Source organism: Artemia franciscana, chromosome 13, assembly GCF_032884065.1.
Source record: "Artemia franciscana chromosome 13, ASM3288406v1, whole genome shotgun sequence".
Lineage (NCBI taxonomy): Eukaryota > Metazoa > Arthropoda > Branchiopoda > Anostraca > Artemiidae > Artemia > Artemia franciscana.
Window position 1 is genome coordinate 28,121,186 of NC_088875.1, and position 26,106 is coordinate 28,147,291.

General features: G+C 36.3%; 1 protein-coding gene across 1 annotated transcript in view; it reads right to left on the minus strand.

The window, feature by feature from the left end:
* The window catches only part of LOC136034762 (uncharacterized), a gene marked incomplete at its 5' end in the record, with an annotated part of 55,049 nt that extends 35,098 nt beyond the window's left edge, over positions 1-19,951 (minus strand). Inside the window, 6 exon segments of the mRNA XM_065716161.1 lie at positions 77-241; positions 12,642-12,860; positions 13,564-14,511; positions 15,272-15,618; positions 16,291-16,828; positions 19,832-19,951. Coding sequence (XP_065572233.1) covers positions 77-241; positions 12,642-12,860; positions 13,564-14,511; positions 15,272-15,618; positions 16,291-16,828; positions 19,832-19,886 — 2,272 coding nt within the window.
* Between the last annotated feature and the right edge of the window lie 6,155 nt (positions 19,952-26,106).

The following is a 26,106-nucleotide window of genomic DNA, read 5'->3' on the forward strand; positions in this document are numbered from 1 at the left end:
GGGTAAAACTAAAACATAAAAGTAGTTAAGGTATCTTTGTTGTTACGTGCCAATCGGAATTATCTGTTTTGCTTACCAAATCTGACTTCACTGTGATTCATCTGCGGAAATTTTGTCGGGATGTCACAATGACTACTTCCTAGAAAATATGATTTAACTGATTTGCTTGACCTTGATTGAAATCCACTTGTCAAATGAGTCAGCTGTAAGTTGGTGTCAGGACCTTCTGTTGTATCTGAATCTGAAAGTTGTGTTCAAATTAGATTGAAAGAGGTATTTTACAACTGCGTTGCCATGAGATAGTTTTGGAGCGTGTAGGTCATTTTTCAAGCAAATACGAGTAGCATCCCCGCACTGCTTTTAATAAAGGCCTTATCCCTTCGAATCCCAGTCCGACACTTTCTTTTAAAATTTCTTCAAAACATAGGGTATTATGCCATAAGCAATGTTTATTTGTGTCTGTTGTGTCACAGAGAATGTTTTCTCTATATTGTCATGCTTAAAAACACAAGGGTGTTGGAAAATCTTTTAGGGGACTCACTAAATCAGGATTTTATTGTGTGTTATGTTTAGAAACCTACGAGGAACAGGGGAAATTTTTTTAGGATTATCTAAACATGTTGTATCACAGGGAATGTTTACTCTTATCTCTTGCGTCATAGGGAGTTTTTTTTCTATGTTGTTAGGCTTAAAAGGCTGAGGGTGTAACACAAGGGTGTTGGAAAATCTTTTAGGGGACTCACTAAATCAGGATTTTATTGTGTGTTATGTTTAGAAACCTACGAGGAACAGGGGAAATTTTTTTAGGATTATCTAAACATGTTGTATCACAGGGAATGTTTACTCTTATCTCTTGCGTCATAGGGAGTTTTTTTTCTATGTTGTTAGGCTTAAAAGGCTGAGGGTGTAGGGAAAACTTTTGGGGGACTCGCTAGATCAGGATTTTCTTGGGTGTTGCGTTTAAAAACCTACGAGTGCCAGGGGAAAAAATCTTTAAGATTTTCGTGGTTATTACTTCATAGGAGATGTTTTCTAAGAGATACAGTGTTTGTTTGCTAAAAAAGCCGAAGAGTGTAGGAAAAACCTCCGGCCCTCCCCACCAAGTATTTCCCTGGGTTGTTACCTAATAGTTTCTATTCAAAAAACCGACGAGAGCTAGAGCTTCTTTACTTTAGGATATCCTCGGGCTTTGCCTAATAGTTTCTTTTTAAACCTAAGCGACTCCCCTCCCCAAATCAGGATCTTTTTGGTTGTTATGTAATAGGATTTATTAGAGCCCGTTAGTCAAGCGGGGAAGCCCAGGTTATAAAAAAATTGATCATGGTCCAATATTTACAGGCGAGGGTGATGCAGTCGTGCGTGACTTTGCTTTAGCATTGAAAGAGAATTCAATGTGTCAACATCAAGGTTACCTTAGCAATGAATGCTTTACTCTATTAGACATTGACGGTGCTAACAATGGTGTAAAGAAACCTAGAAGGCCTAATGCTGCAGTAGAAATTACAAGGGTTGCCACCCAGTCTATGAATCAATTTTCCCATAATATACTTAAACTTGTCCCTTCCCCGGCCATTCGAGCTTACATAAATTGTAATAAAATTCCAACATGAGTTTTTTTGAAATTTCTAAAATGGCAATATCAGCAGCTATGTTTTTATTTAATTTTACACATCTTTCTCTTTCTATTGAATAGAACATTATTGGGTTCTATGATCGTGGACGATGTGAAATTCATATATGAAATGATTCTGGCACATTCTGTTGAGTCTGTCACAACCTCACAACAACTTCTTTTGCACAAACTTTCACATATTTGACAAAAGGCCAAATTTAGAACAAGCTGAAAGATCTCTTTTTCGACCTATGTTTTTGCCTCTAATCGTTTACTGAAATAAGGTATCAATAAACGTCTTCATATAAGGCTTTTGGTAGAATTGGAGAGATCTATTAATCTTTTTGACATTGAAACCGATGGCCAGCATCCACCGCAAGAGTACATGATATACAGTAATATTCTTTTTCGGAGGAAGGTCGGCAAATGAGATTTTGTTTTGAATGTGTTCAGTGCATACCTTCATCCTATACCAAAGACAAATTATAGGGAGTCATTGAATTCATAGGCATCGGTCTATCTATGTACGGGAAAAAAGTCCTTTACTGAGTCATGAAGTTCCACTGGTATTTCACCATCAATTTCGAAAAACCATCCTTGTGGTCCAATCTCCTCAGCAGCAGTAATGTCAGGGAAATTTGGAGCAGAGGGATCTTCCAGCCATTTTTAATTCTCAAACGGAAAAGAGAAGGAGACATTGCCGACGAGTAAAGAGAATTCATATCCAAGATAGCCACATTTGACTCTTCACTGTTGCGTTGTCAAGTCAGACCGGTTTCCAGGATACGATCCCCGTGAAAAACATACCCTCCCCGCTTGGATCTCTCTACAAATATGGATGCTGATCCACGTCGGTGATCAGACCTATTTTTGCATCCCTGATTTTTAGAATTAGATCCATTACCAGATGAGAAATTGAAAAATAATAACCCAAATTAAACTCAAATTCCTTGTAAATTTTATCTGTGTTTTTACAGACAATATCCAACAATGTCAATACATCACTCGCCAGGTGAATTTTACAATAATTCTCCACATTTTGACACCCTCTTTTAGACAAAGCTTTTTTAGCAAATTCATAATTGGCAGTGTTGCATTGACAGTCGTGAACTGAATCTTCAAACGCTTTGATGGACGGTGATTTTTCCTCACGCAACCTCGAGATGGAGTTGTACTACTCATACGAGTATTTACCCTTACACGTTAATCATACATTTCATCATCTGGACAATAATGTTTGAGCAGGGGGAGACTATTAAAATCATCGCTTTTTCTACTTGAAAGGCCTGACTGAGGGATTTGGGAAGAAACTATAAGAGTATAAAGAACAGATTTTATTTAAGTACGTATTACTATTTTGAATTGTTGACCATTTGAATTCTAAGAGCAGCAACTTCTCAGATGGTTTGGGAATAATGTTATACGAAAAAGATTCATCTACCCATGCACCAGCTACATCTATACCTTTCTCGAAGAGTGCCAGCACTGGTAACGAGAATTTCAAATCATAGTTGAAATTATGCATGCAAACCGGTAGAAAGTATTGCTGCCTAAAGTTTTATATTACAAGATTGATGCGCCACTTCCCGAAAGCTACTCCCTACCAACAAAATAGGACTACTTAAGTTGTTATTATCGCGGAATTTCATATCCCAACTACACTCAAAAAGTTTCCTCTTATAAGCCCAACACATATATTTATTTTTAATGACCAACTTGTCGTCAGGAGATAGAGTCATTGGATAGTTTACGTTGTGCAGCCGTGAAATTTCCTTATTAGCTGTTTTGATAAGTGTAACCATAGCTGTGCCTAAACAATCTTCGCCACCCAATGTTTCAAATATCTTTACCAATTACACGGTATTATTCGAGTCTCTTTGCCCTTGGCATAAGAGACTGCAATGGCTTCATTCTCTTTAACACAATTCAAACTTAATGGATAACACACGTCCATGAGTTTGGCCTTGGTCTATAACACCTTGTGGCTCGGCAGGAGCAAATTTGAAATTTTCTGAACCACAAGATGATATTGTCCTCAGAAACTGTATCAAGGAAGTGCTATCCATGACGCTTTCAGTGCCTCAAGTGGTGTTTTGATTTTAATTCAGAATAAAATCTAAATAGACACATTGGCCAATAGTAGTAGATCTCCACTTCATTATAGTTTCTACCCTCATTTAAAACCCGACTAATCTTAGGAATAGGAAAGAAATGTCCAATTGAATCAGGTTTACTGGCAGGCTCGTAGAGAAGCCATAGCCAGTGTTTCACTGATTCCATAGACGGAGCCTATACTGAATGGGTTCCTTCTGTTTATCTTCAAGTTCCCCCTCTTCATATTCTTTATCGTACTGTAACACCAAATCCAAAATCTTTAAATGTTCACTTTCCCTGTAAAAATGTCTATCCTCTTGAGTTTTACACAATATTGCCCCTTTAAGAAATTAGGATCTACTTTTGGAAACTCTGCCCCCTCCCGTTTACTGCCAAATCATCCAAATGTGTCTTAGTTGCATCCATTGCCTCGGGTATATGTTCAGCAACAAGGACTGAAAACTTGAAGTACTTTAGCCCGTGTCGAAACGAACATGTTGTACACCCTTAAAACCATCTAAGTCAGCATTATATTTTCTATAGTTCTTCTTCCCCCTCTTGCCTCTTAAGACAATTTATTTTTTAAAATTTGTTATATTTAAATCTAAATTTCTATAAACAAAACAACTGACCCACTCCCATTTTCTTTATGATCATCTACCCTATTAAATATACTTCCCACCCAATCCGAAAAACAACCTCAAAATTATGCCAGTCTGGGTGAAGCGTCCGCATTTCCGTTTGTATGCAATGTGTGTACACATCGGCAACAGACGCTTTCTGATTTGTGAAGACTTCCAGTACAACCTCTGCTTACCTGGTAAACTAAAATACATCCTTCTGTAAAGTATTCTCTACTACTTCTCTGTAGAGGTTTCTCCTATTTTACTCTTTGTGCTCTCTTCTTCAGATTCTATTGGTAGCATTGACCTACAATCTGGGGTTCGACCGGTAGAGGATGTCGAGCGTCTCTAACTTTCATTAAGTTTATGTGAAGAGTATAAAAATGTTTATTTACACATATAATACATTAAATGTACACACGACGAGGACAGACACAGAATAAGAACTGAATGAAATAATCTAAAATGTTGGCTTATAAACACTAAAACAAGGAAACAAACATTGAAGCATGTGACAGGAATTGGCCTATTTTAATCTGTCAGTTCCTGAAATATTCAGAATCTATAATATTAATGTAGTCATCTAGGAAGTGGGAATCTCACAGAAATTAATTATGATTAAGAATTTAATTATGTATATAACCTGCTTTTACTACTTTCAAAGTTTACACTTCTATCAGCACTTCCAGACGGTATATCATTTTGTGAAAAAGATCACCAGTTTACATATATATACAATAGTTGCTCTACGAGTAATATTCACCATGTGATAACAAACTTTTCACTCATGAAATATATAAGCGTTGGTTCCGACCATACCTGTAGTGACAATGTAAGTCTATCTTTTAATGTCCCTTTTCAATCTACTGCCAACCGCGCAGCCAAGAAATACTTTCAGCCAAACTGACTACGCAGCCAAAACTGAGTAGGAAGAAATTTACATAGTGTTGTATAAACTTACTGGCGACAAAATCCTGAGAACAGTTAAAGTGCCCTACCAGCTACTAGTGCACGGCATCCAAGATTCGGTCACTTAAAACGTCTATTGCGAGGAAATTTGCCACGCCATAAAAACTCTAGAAACGTTGGCAGTCCCATGTTGTAACGTCCGTTCTGGTTCTCAAAAACCAGGTTGGGACAAGTGTCCCCTGGTCAAACGAGCAAAAAACGTGCTAAGTTTTGGTATAATATCTGGAAGGAATTTAATAAGCCTAGATCTGGAGTGATCTTCCAACAATTTTGGAGCACAAAGAACGACCACCTAAATCTAACGGAAAAACTAAAAAGCGAAGAAGCTGATAATGTTTTAGAGCAAGCCTTAAAAAACAAGTGATATGGAAGTTCTTCAAGAGATCCCACACAAGTGGAAAAACGTGCTCATCTGACATTCTGGAAGAGGAGTGGTCAAGTTTCTACTCTACAGTGTTAAGTTCTAAATACCCCAAGTTTGAACGGGACTGTGATGAATGCTTAAACAAAAAACTCAAAACGTTGTTAAAAGTTTGAAACACATTTTTGATATGTAAAATCAGCTGTAGCAAAAACAGTCTGAAAATTAAAACGCGGAAAGACACCTGGTCTTGATGGTATTTGTCCGGATAACATAAGGCATGTCATTCACCTCTTGTTTGAGCATGCCACTCTTCTGTTCAAGATGTGTGTCGATTGTGGTGTGGTCTCAAGCTCATTTGGTGCTGGTGTTCTGTTAAATATTCCCATAAGAGGGAAAAACAAAAATCAGTGCACAGGATATGGACCAATTACCATAAATACGATATGGATAATCTGTCAGTTCCTGAAATATTCAGAATCTATAATATTAATGTAGTCATCTAGGAAGTGGGAATCTCACAGAAATTAATTATGATTAAGAATTTAATTATGTATATAACCTGCTTTTACTACTTTCAAAGTTTACACTTCTATCAGCACTTCCAGACGGTATATCATTTTGTGAAAAAGATCACCAGTTTACATATATACACAATAGTTGCTCTACGAGTAATATTCACCATGTGATAACAAACTTTTCACTCATGAAATATATAAGCGTTGGTTCCGACCATACCTGTAGTGACAATGTAAGTCTATCTTTTAATGTCCCTTTTCAATCTACTGCCAACCGCGCAGCCAAGAAATACTTTCAGCCAAACTGACTACGCAGCCAAAACTGAGTGGGAAGAAATTTACATAGTGTTGTATCAACTTACTGGCGACAAAATCCTGAGAACAGTTAAAGTGCCCTACCAGCTACTAGTGCACGGCATCCAAGATTCGGTCACTTAAAACGTCTATTGCGAGGAAATTTGCCACGCCATAAAAACTCTAGAAACGTTGGCAGTCCCATGTTGTAACGTCCGTTCTGGTTCTCAAAAACCAGGTTGGGACAAGTGTCCCCTGGTCAAACGAGCAAAAAACGTGCTAAGTTTTGGTATAATATCTGGAAGGAATTTAATAAGCCTAGATCTGGAGTGATCTTCCAACAATTTTGGAGCACATAGAACGACCACCTAAATCTAACGGAAAAACTGAAAAGCAAAGAAGCTAATAATGTTTTAGAGCAAGCCTTAAAAAACAAGTGATATGGAAGTTCTTCAGGAGATCCCACACAAGCGGAAAAACGTGCTCATCTGAAATTCTGGAAGAGGAGTGGTCAAGGTTCTACTCTACAGTGTTAAGTTCTAAATACCCCAAGTTTGAACGGGACTGTGATGAATGCTTAAACAAAAAACTCAAAACGTTGTTAAAAGTTTGAAACACCTTTTTGATAATTAAATCAGCTGTAGCAAAAATAGTCTGAAAATTAAAACGCGGAAAGACACCTGGTCTTTATGGTATTTGTCCAGATAACATAAGGCATGTCATTCACCTCTTGTTTGAGCATGCCATTCTTCTGTTCAAGATGTGTGTCGATTGTGGTGTGGTCTCAAGCTCATTTTGTGCTGGTGTTCTGTTAAATATTCCCACAAGAGGGAAAAACAAAAATCTGTGCACAGGATATGGACCAATTACCGTTTCAAGTGTTTTTAGAAAGGTCCTCGAGCTGGTGCTCTTTCCAGAACTTTTGGGGAAGTGTAGATTGGATTATCGTCAGTTTGGATTCTGTCGAAATCTAAGTTGCACGTTTGTACATAGGATTTTAAAGAAAACTATTGACAAAACCCACAAAATGGGATCTTTACTCTTTATATGCAAGGTAGAAATTTCAAATGCATTCAATTCAGTTGTACAGTCTCAGGTGCTCCTGACATTGCTCGAGTATAGTGTGAATGCTCATGTCGTAGCACTCTTTTCTTTCTGGTACTCACGCAGTTTTGTGAGATTTAGATGACAGGGGATCGCCTGAGCAGACCGATTAGACTTGTTTGAGGTCTTGGTCAAAGATCTGTATTAAGCACCATTCTTTTTAATACCTTGCAATCTGGAATAAAAAAAACGTTGTTGGAGGATTCAGCATCAGTCTATGCAACCTCAGCCTGCTTTCGAATGGTGACGACCTGGTTCACGCAAACTGACAGAATAACACTCCGGTCTGTATACTGTAAATACCTCTAGTTGTTGCTTCGATACCCGCTCCACGAAAGAAGCACAATTTTTCTAAGATATCATAAATGGTTGACCCAACTGCCGTTGTGCCGTCTACTGAAACATAAAAGTTTAGAAGAAAAGGCGATGGAAAAATTGTTCAAGTTCTTGCCTCTCCTGATCCACGAGTATGAATGAAGATGTAATTTCTTGATTTTGTTCTTTGATGCTGAGTGTTCTTATTTTTATTTTTCTTCTTTTGTATTGCACCGCTTTTCTCTTTTTTGTATGAGCAGGTAAAAATAAAATTGTAATTATTATTAAAAAAATAGTTTTAGTGATATGGATGCTTTTACACTACCCCGTCTACCTGCCTCCTTAATGTGTTTCTCGAGTGCCCAAATCTTCCTGACATAGGAGCGTGCTACGTCCACGAGACCCGCATGGATACTACCACTTATGAGAGTATTGAAGGGCTCTCCAAACTCAGCTCTAAAAACATAAATGTTGCGCAAAGCGGTATCCACTAAATAAAAATACAGCAAAAAGGGGGTAACCCGACACCCCTTTGTTCTTTTCTCCCCATATCACCATGAGGGGTAGGCGCCTGTTCTTTCAGAACCCTATGGACCTTGTTTCTTGGCACTTGGTTTTAATAGATTGTCTAAATATTCACTGTCGAGGCCAAGATCTATCACAAAAATGTCGACATCAAAGTTGGGGGAAAGTATACTAATAAGGCTCACCCCTACTGTAATGTCCTTCACGTTCACTGTTCTCCTGGGGCTTACGTGTACTGTTGCGGAATTTGGATGATAATGTTGGTGTATCAACCTAAAAAATAATAAGAGCTTATTAGCGTATTGAAACACTTCATCCTGTGAAAAAATTCATATTAGCTTGAGAAAAAATAGTTAAGAGTGAGCGATCGGATGTATTAAAGCTACACTACCAGTTAGGAATTTAAAGACCATACATGTACCCCCAAAGGCATCCTTAGGACGTACTGAGACCATAATGCTACCTAAAGATGTAATTTCCATACATGTGCCCCAAAAGGGACCCTTCGGACTTATTGAGACCATAGTACCAGCTATGTATTTAATGCCATACATGGGCTTTTCAGGTCCATAGCCCACCACACTACGAGCTATAAATTTGATGACCATAAATTGCCATATAAGTTGTTCCCTTACGTTTCAGGTATTATAATGCTTTAAAGAGTCTTAGAAACTTAATGAGGGGGAGGTAGAGTCCTTAGCTGCTTCACCAAAGATATTGATGAGTAGCTGATCGACCCATGAATAATCATCATTGTTGGCCTGGAAATAAAATAAAAAAATGTATTCCCTTTGATGCCTTTTATCATTTTAAGCCTTGAAAAGAATATTAATTCAAGGACGCCCAAAGCCTTCAGAACTAATGGGCCAGGGCCCCGTTATTATGCTGAAAAGGAATATTAGTCTAGGAATCCTCAACTCTTTTCAGAACTAATGGAGCAGGGCTCCGTTATTATGCTTAAAAGAAGCGTTAATGTAAGGACGTACAAATCCCCCCTCTTAAAAAATTGTCAACACTAAAATGCAGTATTTTTAGTTATTAACTTTAAAGAAATTTCTTATTTTTTTAGCTATTTCCCTGGTGTGTCCCCTCATAATGAGAGTCCCTGATATTTTCCTTCATTATTAATCTTGGGCGACGCTCCTCAAATCCCCTTCTTAGAGGCAATAGTAAAATGCTAAGTTTACAACACTAGAATGCAGAATCTTAAAAACACCTTATTTTCAAAACAATACTTATTGCTAAGAGAATGGTGAAAAGGTTCCTATAGTAAAGTAAAAGGAATAAACAGTAAGTTTTTTAGTGGGGATAAATAAGCGTTGTGAAAGAATATCAACAAGTTTACTTACATTAAAACCAGCATCTTTCATGGCATTCTCCTTATGCTGGAGGGCTGAAAGGGGCGTATTCTCGTCTTGCATGGGAGCGCAGGTTTTGAAGGCCCGGCATTTTTGCCATATATAATGACCGTTGGTCTTGAAGTGAACGTAGTAGGGGCCACATCTTCGCTTACCCTTGCCTTCTTTGTGGATTGGGGGCATTGTTAGAATGTTCCTTGAAATGGTCAGAATGTTCCTTGAAAAGAAATTAAGTTTCAGTTTTCCATGAAGTGAAAAATACATCTTATGGAAATTAGTTTTTATGAAAAGAAACGTACACGGTTAAAACACATCTTAATTTTTCATAGAAATATATGAGCATTTAAGAAGCGTAGAATTTATTTTTCAGAAAAAAGTCACCCCATTGTATCCCTACCGACCTTAACGGGACCAACAATGCGCCAATTCGAAAATTCGATGTGTAACCCTTTGTTCTAAGTGGAATTTAAACTTTTTAACCTTAGTAAGGGAACAGAAAAATTTGAATTAACGAATATCTTAGATCATAAATATTTTTATTCTCTAAATAGAATTCTGCGTATATCTATTCTGCGTATATTTTATTCTGCGTATATGTCCATTTGCGCTCATGCATAGGTGCTTCTGCATATCATTAAAATTCTTGTAATAGTTTTTTGTTCAAATGAAGTGAATCTAATTTCAACAGTTCCCAACTTAAGGTTAAGACGAATATCAGTTTGTTTTCTTGTCCTGTGAGGGTGAACTTTTTCAAAGAAAGGTAAAGAATTCAATCTACAAAAGTATTTTTTATTCCTCATTTAAAATTTTTCCTTTTATTCCTCATAAAATGTTTTATACGACGTTGATATTTAAGCATGTCCCACCTTCTTTATCATTGTCAAATCTATATCCGCTACCAAGCTTAAATTGTCGTGCAACTTGTTTTTCTAAGAAAAAGCTTCAAAATTTGCCATTATTCGACTTGGCAGAGGTCCTTGTCGAAATATTTGCTTGTTTTTCATATTTTGCTACACGCTGATTAAATCCTGGTTTTTCACCCATTTGTTTTTTCTCTTTTCATTTATTATTTCCTTTCTTTGTTTTCATACGTCATGCATAGCCAGTATGGTCTCAGAACGTATTCAGTACAAAATTGGAGTTCAAACCCTTAAGGATTTACCCTAGCGTATATGTTTATACCCCCCCCCCCCTTTTTGCAGGCTGCTTGAGTAAGGTTTTAATAAACCTTCGGGAAAATAAGCTTATTCTGTCAGCAATAAATCTTTTATGAGGGGAGGAAGGGTTTGCTGTTAATTCAATATAGAGAAATATAGTAGGTTAAATTGGTGGAGAGTATAGAAAGAGGGGGTCACCAGCATAATAGCAGCTGTCGGATAGAAGATAAGCCATTTAGACCATTGACGATTTAACACACCTTATTTCTCTTTTACCAATCTGCTTGAAAGCGGTTTTAAGGAATTTTAGCGAGGACATAAGATTATTCTATCAGCTATAAAACTTTTTGTGGGGGGCTGGGTTTTAGCTGTTAATTCAATATAAAGAGTTATAGTAGGTTAAATTAATGAAGGGTATAGAAAGAGGGGATCACCAACATAATAGTAGCTCTCCGATAGAAAATAAGCTATTTAGACCATTAACAGTTTAACACACCTTATGCCTTTTTTACAAATCTACTTGAAAGCGGTTTTAGTGATATTTAGTGAGAAAATAAGATTATTTTATCAGTAATAAAACTTTTTTTTATGAAGGGATGGGTTTTAGATGTATATCTAATATAGAACATTATAGTAGCCCTAACTCGGGGGAGGCTATGGAAAAAGGGACTCACCAGCATGTAAGCAGAAATCCAATTTTTCTTCAAATCTCTAGGGACATCCATTTAAGAAATTCTTGAGTTGTGTCACTTTCAGAATCTAATAGAAGACTGAGAGGAATTCCGTTCTAATAGGTGTTTTGATATCCCCCAAGAGACAATAGAAAATTATGCAGTTTCTCGTTTTAGAATAGTGGATGACTTATCTGTTTTCCAAAAACTAACGGGGATTCTTTGTCCCCTAAAGTTAATAGAGTCTCTAGCTGTTCTGTTCATAGAAAATGGCATTAAATTTGATTGCATGAAAAGGTGGATATATTTGGATGATGTAAGGACTATATCAGTGCTTGGGTGGGAGGTTCACCCTTGATGGTTTTTAAAAGGAAATCTAGATTTGGTAAGGGTATGAGAGCCTTGAAGATTTTTTAAAGGAAATCCTGCATTAAAGAAGCCCTGGTTCTGGTAGTTTTTTTTTTTAAGAATCAGAGAAACTATGAAATAAAAATCTTAGAATTCCTGAGGTAAACAAGGCCCCTGGAAGTTTTTAAAATAAAATCCTGGGTTCCAAAAGGCCCATGAAGGTTTTTCCTTACACCCTAGGTTTTTTAAGCATAACAGCCAAGGAAATTCTATTTGGTAGCGGTTGCGTAGGTGTTTTAAAAAAGAAACTATTAGGTAAAGCCCAAGGAAATCAATAAAGAAATCTCATTAAAACCTGTGGAGCAAATTCAATAAAGCTATGCAGGTGAAGTTATTTTATTTTTTATAAAAAAATTCCTGAAATATTCTGTTGCATCAGGAAGGAAAACTTTACTGACTATGCGTACAAATTTGTATTTATAAGATGTCTTAAAAATTTAAAGAGTCTTGATTTAAATACAAATTGACAAATGAAAAAATAAAATAAAAATGAAACAATATCTGGGGGTTTTATTAACTTCGTTTTAGTTTAATTTTTCACAAAAAAGAGTTAACCTAAACTTTCAAGTAGAGTATACTAAAGGTTGAACTTTGCAGTTAATTGAAAGGATAAAAAAAAATATTTTTGTTACCTTTGTTATATCTCTGGCATCCAGCTTGTTGTGGCCATGTACACAACTGCAAGATATCACTAAATGCTGTTCCTTTACCACACTCTATGGTAAATGGCCTTCCGTGGACGCACTGAACAAATGTATCACATCTGGTAGGATGTGAATATAACTTTGTGCCATCTTTCCTTAGACAGAAATCGTGAAAAGTGACGCTTTTGGTTTTCTCTAATTCTGAAACTGCAAATAAAATAAGTTTTGTATCACAGTTTTCTTAAATATTGACCGTAAGTGTAGTTTACTACGAAGTAACATTTGCGAGCAGGCCACTTGGCAAGGGTAAATGCCTGTTCTGGTCAATTTTGTAAGTTTATTTTTTTACCTTGCTCTTTGTAATGCTAGCAAATGTGATTCTACCCCAAAATGTCTACGCCGATTCCCGAAAATAGTAGCGTTGAAATTTATAGAGTACCTCAAAGCTCTGGTATATTCTAAGTTTGTAACCCCTTATATTATATTAGAGTTATATTAGACGTAATTTCCAGCAATATTTTTTCTGGAATGGGTGTAGAAGTTTTTAAAAAAAAACTATTTTCTGGAAGAAAAGTTTAAGATGCACCCAAATATTTCTGTGCCTTAATTTTTTTTTGAAATTTTTCAGTCTTCAGTAGGAAAAGGATAAATTTTTGCAAATTGGGGATAAATACCCAATCCGGATCACTTCACTCCCACTCCCATCGATATCGATGGTCCTTCGCGTTACAAGTTAAAAGAAAATAAAACGCAGCTTCAATTAGTACAAGACTTCACCTTCGCGGAACTACCCAAAAGTTACTCCTAAAATATTAATATTTTAACACCTTCTCTATTCTTAAATGAGGTGGCGAACGTACCTGAAATGTAACAAAAATTTTTAGCTGAACGAAACCATGTCTTCACTTACTTTTTAACAACGTTTTGGATTCAATCCTGTCATATTTGCTCTCAAAAATGCAGGAGTAGACTCCCGAATCGAATGATTCCAGCTTATTGCCATTAGTTCTATTAACTCCTTTGAATAAAAGAGTGCTTGTATAAATTACTGTTTCATCACCTATATTGTATTCGTCAGTGTTCAACTTATAAATTTCACTATGCTGAGGGATTAAGACTTCATCTTTCAACCAATTTATAGCTGTTTTTGTGTTACCTGCTGCTGCACAGCCCATAGAAAACTCTGTTTCTGACACCTTTCGTTCAATAGTATTTGCAAGAGATTGAATAAGTTGTAAGGGTTGTATTACTCGAACTTTAATAAAACTTGGAGCACCTGACCCAATTTCATTTTCAGCTCGGCATGAATAGGTTCCCGAATCAACAAGCTGCAGAGATTTAAACTGCATTTCATTTGACTCCAGTATCACTTCATTGTTACCAATTTTCTTCCATTTAAATACAGGTAAGGGATATCCAGTAGGATTAGAAGAACAAATAAGTTTTAGATTACTTCCAATCAAATCTACTACGCTTTCTGGAGCTATTATAGCAGTCCCGGGGCGATATTTTACAACTATTTGGGTTGATGTGGAAACAAATAGCTCTTGACCGTTTAAAACTGTGTAGCTATGACATGTGTAATTGCCTTTGTCTGATACTTTTATGTTTGAAAGTTTCAATCGTGTCCCCTCTTCAAGAAATTCTGGATCGTTAACTTTTGTCCAGTGAGTAATAGTTCTAGTAGAAGATAAAACTGTGCATATAATGTCGATACTATCACCTTCCTTCACCTCGTGTAATTCATTCAGAAAAATATATGGTTCGTAGGGTAGATTGATTAGCGAGGCTTTTCGAGGATCGATGCCACTTGAAATTTCTGTCGGGCTCCTGTGTGCTCCCCTGGAGGGATTGTAACCTTAAATAAAAAAGGATTTTATTCCTTAAATACAGTAAGAAAAGTAAAATATAACATTATCTACATATTTAGCTTTGTAGCGTAAATTTTCAAAAAACTAAAATGCAGAACATTGGTTTGGAAAAAAAAAATCATACTGCTATTGAAAGTGAAGTGAAATACTCGAAATATTCTAATTTCTGGTTTGCAAGAGTTGCAATGCAAATCGACACACACAAAACAGACCTCGGAAACTTCAACATTCACAACAAACCACAACCAGTTGTCTTTGGGAGCTCGATAAAGAAAACTAAAAATGTTGAATTCAACATAGGAATTTATTAACTGCATCCAAAAACATTAGTTTTCCTATGCTAATCAATTACTGCAGCAGAAAAACAAAATGTTCTGGGTAATATTAGAAAAATAGGATTTTCCTCTGACATACTAACTCTAAATGCGCGGTATCAAGCGGTCTCTTTCCCATTAAATTATGCATTTCGATATGTAAGATTCTTGTTATATATTCTTTCCCATAGCTCTTGGTGTATCCTATCCTCACATCCAAAGATATTAAGCTGAGTATATTTGGCTATAGCTCAGCCTAATATGATTGGTTGAATTTTATATGCATAGAAAACAATCTTCTTAGGAAGCAGCTGACCATTATTAATTATTAGACAGCCGAAAAGACACCTTTAGTTTATACATTTCAATTTTATTTATCTCCTTAAGTAAGTGCTTTTGAAGATACAATGGCCAGTTTTATCACATACTTCACCTTTATCCAGTCTTTGCTGTATCCAGTCGTAAAAGACAGTAACTTTTACATTCCACGCTGCTGTCCTACCACAGAGTCCTAGTCCATGGGAAACGATGCCAACCACAATGTTTCCGTGCACAAGAGGACCTCCACTATCTCCGTTGCATGAATCCTTTCCCTTTTCTCTTGTGCAGAACATTGTTATTGTATACTTTGACTTTGCATCTGGAGCCCTTAGTGTTCTAAGGCAATACTTTTCTCCCCGTATTGGTAGACTTACTCGGCGAAGTTTATTTGAATTAGATCCTCGTATTTTCGTACGACCCCATCCGACAACGGTTATCATAATATCCTTGGCATACTCCCTGTAAAGAAATGATCACGTTAAGTCAAATGCTTCTAAAAACTTGTTGTCTTTCCATGATTATAAAAAACAAGATTTTTCAACTGAAGATAAGGAACAACATTTAAACTTGAAACGAACCGAAATTTTTGGATGTATGAGAAGGTTGCCCGCTCCTCAGCACCTCGCTCTTCACACTAGTACAGTTTGATAGATAACCCTTTTAAATAGCCCTGGTCTGCTTTAAGATCTAGGTATTAAAATATTGATAACGAGACAACATAGTAACTCTTCTTATGTGTGCTCAAGCCTTGTTGCTTTTAGGGGCCTTTCTATCTCTTTTAGATCTGTTGTTCACAATTTTTCGGATGCTATGACTATTTTTAATGCAATGCTTTTCTTGTAGTGGGTAAGGGGTATGCAATAGGCTATTGGAAAAGGTAGTCAATAAGGTTAGCCGACTTATCCATCAAAACAATTAACAATGGACATGCATTAGAATTCAGTCTGGGAGGGTAGAAAAAATTTATTTTTAATGAAATAACGAACATCACAAGAGCGTTAGTTCTTAACATGAGAGTAAAAAACAATTTTACTCTTCTAAGACAGAAAAGTATCAATAAAACATAACTAAAGTCTATATATACAGGTAAACTCTTAAGTTCCCAAACTCAAAATAATAACAAAGACTTACCAATTTCTTGGAAGAGTTGCCGGTTGTACATTCTCAGACCAAACGAATGATCCATTGAGCCAAATCATCCCAATATCATTTAACATCAAACTTTTTGTGTACATGTAGTCAGGATGCTGCTCTGCCAAAAATATTGAGAGGACTTGACCAGGCTCTGTGTCTTTTAAATAAGTTTTCCCGGCAACAACCACCCAATTTTTACTGGTTGTCAATATATCAGTTATGCAATGAGCAGCGGTTAAAATAACACTTCTGTCAATAATTATTCCTGCACATTGGTGTTTCTTTCGAAACTGGATTGACACTATAAAAGGATACCTTGTAATCTCTGTCTCGTCACCACCAACGATGAACGGATTTATTATGTGTTCAATCTCCCCACTTTCTTCAGTTTCTGACTCATCATCATAAGCCTCATCAGAAACTGATAGACCGTCATCTGTAGATTCTAGTTTTTTTGTATACAGTCGGCTCAAATAAGTTCTTGCCTTACCAAATTCAGTATGATTTCTGGGTCCTTCAATGTATCCGAAACAACCTGTAATAATAATCGGAAACTTTAGTATTTCTCTTTTTTTGCGGGGTTTTAAACAAAAGTTGCAAAAATTTGAACATTACAGAAACAAGAATAATTTCTTGTTTTAACTAATTTAAAATTCAATTCAATGAGTAGTGCTTCATAAGAAAAGTATAGAGCCATATTAAAAAGTAAAACAGGCCAAAGTCAGCCAATAGTTAGTAAAATGTACATAATTATTTACACCAGTTCTATACCCATTTTATAGAAAGTGAGTATCTCCTTGCTAGCCAAGGTCATTTGCTAAGGCACTTTGAAAATCTTAAAGTAGTGATTTCTCTGGTCTTGAGTGATTGTTAATAAATTTCTGTGCAATCGACTGATACATCCGGATATACTTACGTGATGGCCATAACCTAGTTAATTGAAGAATCGGTTTCTCTGGCGTTTAGAATTGAGATATAAGGTCCTTACAAATCATTGTGATACCATTAGTTGCTTGACAAGGAAAAAATCATGTCAAACAAACGGACAAACAATATGAATGATGATGCACCAATGGAATCAGTTAGTAATATTAGAATTTTTTGTCCTATATCTTGTGGAGGGGGTAGGTTTTTTCTCAGATTCGTTCTATGATCATGTTTATAGCTCTAATCCATCTACTTATCATTAGGTAGAGTATACGCTATCATACTACAGTTGATTATTATCAGATAGATACAGACCACCATTTCATTAAAAAACAAAAAAGAAGTATTCTCTAGATAAGTCGATGACTTCGACCTTCTTTAATTTTACATCTTTTGGTTTTATGATTAGAACTTCATCGTCATCATCTTCCTTGTTTGTCAAGTCAATTATCTTTATTCATTTCATTTAACTTAATAATTCCTCTTCTGTTTTACATTTCACTCCTATGAGTCCCATATGCTTTGTGCGTCATGTTCCTATAATTAATACAAAAATTCCACAAAATAAGTTTTTGAGGGTAAAGTAAAGAACTCCATTCAGCTAAAAATGAGAAAAACAGAATAAAATAATCTACCAAGCATAAAATTTTGTTCAGAGTCAGTTGGAGGTCGGCACAGAATTTGTCTTTCAAATGGTTTAGGGCGTCACAAACAGGGGCATATACAGATAATATTGTCAGGTTATTGCTTTTGACCTTTTTCAATTTTCGTTCGTCCATTCAGTCTTGTCTCTGAAACACAGAGTATGTCTAGGTTATATAAATAAAATTCTTCAGCTACGAAGGCTTGCGTTAGTGAACATTTGATGGAACAGAGGTTCCAGAAGCCAATTTTCAGGCCTTGTTTCCTTGATAAGATGGTAGTAGCTAGCTCACTTTTTGATGAGGTCTCCAGCCTCAACGCATCGCTTAAAGCCAGGAATGCCGTAGCCAAACTCGCTCTCATATTAGACATATTCGACATGGTTCCGGATGTTTTTTTTAGTGTCATTAGCCGCAGGGGCCCCAGTCCTAAGGGATACTCAGAGCTTGTTGGCCGTCACTCACAGATATACCCTTACTAATACAGTTTACAGAAGGCTCATGGATGCTACATAGACTTTATTTTTACTCTTTTTTGATTGATGCAATTTTTTTACTCACGATTAGTAGATTGGTAAATTCCTTTTTGTTCCGTTCAGTAAATCTTGCATAGAACGCTTTACCTCCCTGATTGAAAATTATTGTTATAGAAATTATCTTCCACCATGGGTGAGACAGCCAATGCTAGTGGATATATTGATATTTTGATATATTACCAAAATGAACTCTCTAGACTGCAAAATGTCCGTTAAAATTGCATTCAATATAAAAGAAGTGATGGCGTGGCTTTATGATAAGACAGAAACTAAATACCGTCATTACACCCTGTCTGCATTAGAATTGTGGCTTTAGCACTGTCAATGATTTTTTTTCGAAGAAAAGAAATCGACTTGATATTACTAAACAAGAAACTCTTGGCACCTACTTCAACAAAGTATACCCAACTCAAATTTGGAGGCTTATGCTATTACAGAAATATATCAGAACTGAATTAATTTACTCCAAAACTCTGGCCTGTACTAAGAAAATGTACCGTCTGGAATATAATTAGAGTAACTTAGTATTGATTTTCAAAAGATTTAGAAAAATTCTTCCCAAAGGCTTAAAGAAAGGGGAAATTATGAAAAGTACAAAAAGGACACTTATCTGATACACCAAAGGTGTTTGCGCCCCAATATCGATTAGATAATGGAGTTAATAAAAATAACAAAGAAAGAAAATGAAAATAAAAAAAGGAGCGAACAAAGTGAACAACCAAAAGAGAGAACAAAATAAACGGGAAACTCTACAGACTACGAAAAGGCGAGCAAAGAGATAAAAACGACAGTATATAAGCCTCCTCGAGGGGAGGGAGGGAACTGGCTACCTGGCTACAAATTTGTACTAAAATTTCGCGTGCAAACACAATGCCGAGTTTTAGATAGCGTGACTTAAAATTTAGTTAGCTTTGGCTTCCCAATTTTGGTTGGATAGTTTGGACACTACTTGCAGGTCCTGCTCAATGTAGAGATTGCTTGCAGTCGGATATGTTTCATTAGAAAGCGGATAACTTTATGAGTAGTGTTCCTTTTTTTAATGAGGGGGATAAAGATGCTTAAAATTCCGTTTTTGTAGGGGAAGGGTCAAATTATTTTTGTTCAGACTTACCAAAGCAGAATGCGCTAGGTTTTTTTCTCTTTTGTGCCAGTAGTATTTAAACATAAGTTGCAGCAATTAAATATTAACACGCTGTTAATAGCACTTTAAAATATTTTCTTTAGTAACTTAGAAGATAATTTAACAATAGGGCTGCTGATAAGAGGACACAGAGGGAATGTCCTGCACGTCTACTTACATAGGAAAACAATGAAGTTTTTATCCAGAAAAGACTATGCTTTCTAATAAAGAAGAGTCATCAAAAAAAAAAAAATTCTTAAACTTAATCATGATCGTATTTAGTACTTATCAAACTTAAAATTCAGCATAAATACCTTGTAGTAAAACTATTGAAGCACAGAGCGCAATCAAAATACTGGCTACCTTCATTACTTCTTTTGAGGGTGAGTTTTCCAAGGTCAGTCACAGAGTGTAATGGGAGAGTTTTCTCATCGCTGAAAAATAACAAAATCATAAAAATCAACCTCTTTACAAATACTCCATATTACTAGACACAAAATAAAACATCTTAATTTATTTCACTTGTGCCATTATTTCTATCTTCTATTTTGTTGGTGACCTGAAAAGCAGCAGCAGCCTATTTAGGTATCTTCCTATCATCATTGTTTTTTAAAATTTTCTTCTATACTTTTTTGGGTCCTTCCTTTAAGTAACTTTAAATTACAAATCATAATGAAAGCAATCAGTAGGAAAGAACCGCTCCCGGCTTGTTAGTATTGCCAAAAGTCACTATGGATGAAAGATAGGTCAATTGGAGGGTAAGTGACTCTAAAAAAAAAGTATAAATCGATCAGGATATTACAAAAACAGCCAGATATCATATGTTCCAAAATTTTTATGGCACTTGGTATTAACCAAGTGACACATATCAATCGCAAATTCTGTCGGTCTGTCTGTCTGTCGGTCCCGGTTTTGCTACTTTAGGCACTTCCAGGTAAGCTAGGACGATGAAATTTGGCAGGCGTATCAGAGACCAGACAAGATTAAATTAGAAATAGTTGTTTTCCCGATTTGACCATCTGGGGGGGGGGGATTGGGGGGCCGGTTGATTCGGAAAAATAGAAAAAATGAAGTAATTTTAACTTACGAACGGTTGATCAGATCTTAATGAAATTTGATGTTTGGAAGGATATCGTGTCTCAAAGCTCTTATTTTAAATCCCAATCTGATCTGGTGACATTGGGGGGGAGGGGAGTTGGGGGGGAACCTAAAATCTTGGGAAACACTTGGAATGGAGGGATCGGAATGAAACTTGGTGGGAAAAATAAGCACAAGTCATAGATACATGATTGAAATAACCGGGACGAATCCGCTCTCTTTGGGGTAGTTGGGGGGGGGGGGTTAATTCTGAAAAATTAGAAAAAAGAGGTTTTTTTAATTTACGAGTAGGTAATCGGATCTCAATGAAATTTGATATTTAGAAGGATATCGTGTCTCAAAGCTCTTATTTTAAATACTGACCGCATCTGGTGACATTGGGGGGAGTTTTTTGGGGGGGGGAAACCTAAAATCATGGAAAACGCTTATGAGTGGAGAGATCGGGGTGAAACTTGGTGAGAAAAATAAGCAGAAGTCTTAGATACGTGATTAACATAACTGGAACGGATCCGCTCTATTGGGGGGGGGGGTTAGTTCTGAAAAATTAGAAAAACTGACGTATTTATAACTTACGAAGGAGTGATCGGATCTTCATGAAACTTCATATTTAGAAGGACCTTGTAACTCAGATCTCTTATTTTAAATATCAACCGGGCCCAGCGTCATGGGGGGGGGGCAGTTGGGCGGGGGGGGGGACCGAAAATCTTAGAAAATACTTAAAGCGGAGAGATCAGGATAAAACTGGATGGGAAGAATAAAAACAAGTCTAAGATACGCGACTGACATAATCGGACCGGATCCACTCTCTTTAGTGGAGTTGGGGGGGGGGGGGTAATTCGGAAAAATGAGGTATTTGTAACTTACTATCGGGTGACCAGATCTTAATGAAATTTGATATTTAGAAGGATCTTGTGCTTTAAATCTCGTATTTTGAATTCCAACCAGATCCTGTGAGATTGGGGAGAGTTGGAGGGGCAATCCGGAATTCTTGGAGAATGTAAAAATTGGGGTATTTTTATCTTACGAATAGGTGATCAGACCTTAATGAAACTTGATATATAGAAGGATATTATGTCTCAGATGATCCATTTTCGACTCGAATTGGATCTGGGGACATAGGGGGTTGGAGGAGGGAAACAGAAATCTTGGAAAACGCTTAGAGTGGAGAGCTCGGGATGAAACCTGATGGGAAGAATAAGCACAAGTTCTAGATACGTGATTGACATAATTGGAACGGATCTGTTCTCTTTGGAGGAGCTGGGGTAGGGGGTGTTAATTTGGAAAATATAGAAAAATTGAGGTAGTTTTAACTTAAGAACAGGTAACCGGATCTTAATGAAATTTGATATTTAGAAGGAATTCATTTCTCAGAGCTATTATTTCAAATCCCGACCAGATATATTGACATTGGGGGGAGTTGGAGGGGGAAATCAGAAATCTTGGAAAACGCTTAGAGTGGATGAATCAGGATAAAACTTGGTGGATAGAATAAGCAAATGTCGTAGATACGCAATCGTAGATACATTGACGTAACCGTACTGGATTCGTTCTCTTTGGGGGAGTTGAGGGGGGGAGGAGTTTTCAGTGCTTTGGCGAGTTTGGTGCTTTTGGACGTGCTAGGACGATGAAAATTGGTAGGCGGGTCAGGGAGCTGCACAAATTGACTTGACAAAGTCGTTTTCCCAGATTCGACCATCTGGAGGGCTAAAGGGAGAGGAACAATTAGAAAAAATGAGGTATTTATAACTTACGAGTGGGTGACCGGATCTTAATGAATTTTGATATTTAGAAGGACATCGTGACTCAGAGCTCTTATTTTAAAATCCCGACCGGCATTAAGCCTTTGATTTTCCTTTTAAATCAATCTATTGATTCTTAGAATTTTCTTAGAGCTCATATCATAAGAGCTCTTGGCTCTTAGCTCTTCTTGCCTCTTCACAAGTGCCATATGAGCTCTTAGCTCTTGTTAGTGGTACGAGCATATAGATAAGAATTCTGTGACCAACTAAGCCAAATGTGTTTTGTACTTTAAACAAGACAAGGTTTTGTCAAAGATTTGGCTTCCTGGGGCTAATTAAGATGGCATTAAGTGCACAAGGTAACAGATGAAAAATGAACGACTCGGGACAACTTTTTTTGTGCTTATGCTAGGAACTACAAAAAAAATTCCTTTTTCAGGTGAAAGCAAAGAGCGACAGTAAAACCTACAAAGAACATAAATTATCCCATATATTAAGGGGGCTACACCTACTTCAAACCCTGGATTGCGGCTGAAGTTTTATAGTGCTTTAAAAATACTTTTTATTCCAATTTCACAGCTTTTGAGTTTGAAAAGTCGCTCTCAGAGAATTGGGATAATGAGTCAAGCTTTAGTATAAAGATTAGAAGCTGACGGAATATTTTTGTTGGTTTTGTGTTTTCATGGTGCTTTTTACTATCATTCGAAAAAATCTAATTTATGTCTTCAAATATCATATCAAAGGTCACTGTAAACATGTTTAGGGCTACCACCCCCCCTCCCCCGATTCAAACCCGACTCTGGACTCTATAAATAAAACTTAAATATGAATTCCAGAATTAATTGTGTATATAGTTGTGCTTCATTATCGTTAAAAATTACCTTTAAATTTTTATTCTCAGGACTATTGGACAAAAATTTCTTGTTGCTGTTCAAATGAAGTATCATTTAAACCATTGTCAGTTAAATCATGTCAATTTTTTTGTATTCTGTTTAAGTAAATGGACCTTAAATGGACCTTTGTAAAATTACAGCTTTGTTTTCTTATTGTTTTGGTTACTGTTGGCCAAATCTCTGCGTTTTTTGCGGCTGGATTTGGTTTTTGGTTTGAGATGTACATCACAGTCTTTTTTGGTGAACGATGGCCAGCGGTTTCAAAGTCACAAATATTCAGGGACCCTCCAATTCTATTAAAATTCATACATTAAGACGTTTATTGACACATTTGTCAGTAAACAATCTGAGGTAAAAACGAAGGATGAAAAAGAATTCTTTAGACTCTTTTTATATTCAGCGTTTGGTAAAATCTGATGAGAGTGTACGCCTTAGTAGTCGTTGTGACGATTAAATTGACCCAAAAGAACGTGCCCGAGTCATTGCAGATCTAAATTCCACATCGTTTACGATCACAGACTCAAATATGGTCCTTTTACATAGGAAGAAAAGAAGCGTAGTATTAAAAAAAAATATTACCACTTGCAGTGCTATATTAGACATTTAAAAGAAACTCATTTTGGAATTTAATTACAATGTGTGGGAACTCCAAGGGCCGGGAGAGGGACAAGTTGAAAATTCATAGAAAGATTCGGAAAATGGTACTACGCCAACTTTTAACTAAACCAACTTGGACGAATCCATTTACCCAAAACTAGTGAAGCGCGAGGCCTCTATTAAATCCAAAACAAGTTGTTATTCCAATTTTTAAATCCAAAGCGGGGAGCGACTTGAAATTCCACAGCGTGCTTGCAGGTCCGAAGGTTTACTGTGTGCAAACGTACTATGAAGAAGACAAAATAGTCGCCAAAGGCGTGTCTTCACGCTTTGTAAAGGAAAATTTCAATATGAGTGTTTATAGGAACTGTGTAGAATATAAATTAGTTTCAAGAGTGAAGGCCATTGAGATTCGCTCTTTAGAATTTTAAAACTATACAATTCGAGCTGAAAAAATGCTTGTTCGGCCATATCGGATAAATACAACAGATTGAGGTTAGGTTCGGTTAGTTATATTTTGATATCGAGATAAGTAATATGCATCAATTTAAACTTCATTTAGATAATTTCTTAGTGGACCTTCAATTTCTGGCAAAACAACACTTTTAACGAAAAAATTCAAAATCGTGCTAAATGTTTTTAGAAAACCAAAAAAATATCTATTATTGCTATAGTTTGTTGCAAGGGTCCTATGATAAAATAAAGACTATTGCTAAAAAAAAACTCATACGGGGACCTGACGTGTTTAATATTATTAAGCCAAACTCGTGGGTGAAAGCTGATGATTTAGCTGAATCCAGTGAAGAATGCTCTCAGGAGATGTTACAGTTATTCACGGTCCGGTTTCATCATGAAGAAATTTCCATAACCGTTGTCCTCCACAATCTCTTTCATCAGAGTAAGTGTATGAGTATACTTACTTTGAATTGTACTTATTATATCGTTTAAAGCGTTTTTCGTGATTTATGTTCCCTAACAACTTTAAACAAGCAAATGTATCCCGATGGACCGAAATTTTTACTCTCGCTATAAAACAAAACTATAAATAAACCCCTGTGGTCAAATTCTATTGGATCTCGATAAAAACACGCTTGAGGATTTACGTGTAGTCAGAAATATTTTTTGACAGTGAAATGACCATACATCTACCCGTGAATAGTAAAATAGGTCAGTCACCACCAAAACACTGAGGAAACTACATGAAAACATTCATTTATTCTCCGTATTAGCTAATTCAAAATCACGGCATAGGAAAGCTTTACTCAAACATGGTATTAACAATGAGTTCATTAATATCCTATCTGAGCTTTGTTTAAATTTAACTGAAGGCAAGATTTGACTGCCAAATGTAGTTAGATAACAGACAAAGCAACATCATGCACTTGTACGTACCCTAGCTTTAAAAAGAAAGGAAAAGATTTCAGAAGACAACGACATGTTTAAGCAGGTGGTAAATGATTTTCATTGATACTGCGAATAATCACGGAACTTGTAAAAAATATTCACAAGATGGCAAAACCTTACAAATTGTCACCAATTGGACTCAAGGGATCACCAAAAGAGCACTTTGAAAATAATCTTGACGCATTTATTAACAATAAGAAAATTGCCGACTAAGAAAAATTAGTTTTTCTTCAAAATGCACTTCGACCTGACCAAAAGATATATCTTTTTCGGATACAACATTAAGAGGGGATGGTGATGTAAAAACTATTAAACGAAAGCGCCTTTCCACCACATTCAACATGCAAAAGGGTAGCGGACGCTTCACACCGCGTTTAGGTTCAAAAAGTTTTAAGTTTCGAAACGAGTTTATGAGAATGTTGGCGAAGCTGGAAGTCAATTTTCTTCCACCACAATTGCCAGAATCGTTGAGTTTGAAAAGAAGTGGCGACAGAGTATATACAGAATGTACAAAGATACACTCTACATCGAAATCAAAGAGTTCGGGGTTATCATCATCGAAAAATTATTGCCTTTTCCCCTTGCATATATATCAAGCAGTTACTTTGAATCTAGACGAGATTGAAAGACGTCAAAATAACCCATAGAATTATATCTTACTTGCAATCAGTGTTTTTAGTCACTTTGATTGCCGTTCCATTGCGTTAAAAGAGAGGTAATGAAGTTGCTAAAGCTCTTGAATCTATAAGAAATTCAAACGAATCACGACAGTGAATTTTTTATTCCACATGTAGAAAAGGTTTTATTGAAAAATACTATAACACTTTATCATAGTTATAGTCAAATAAAGGCAACATT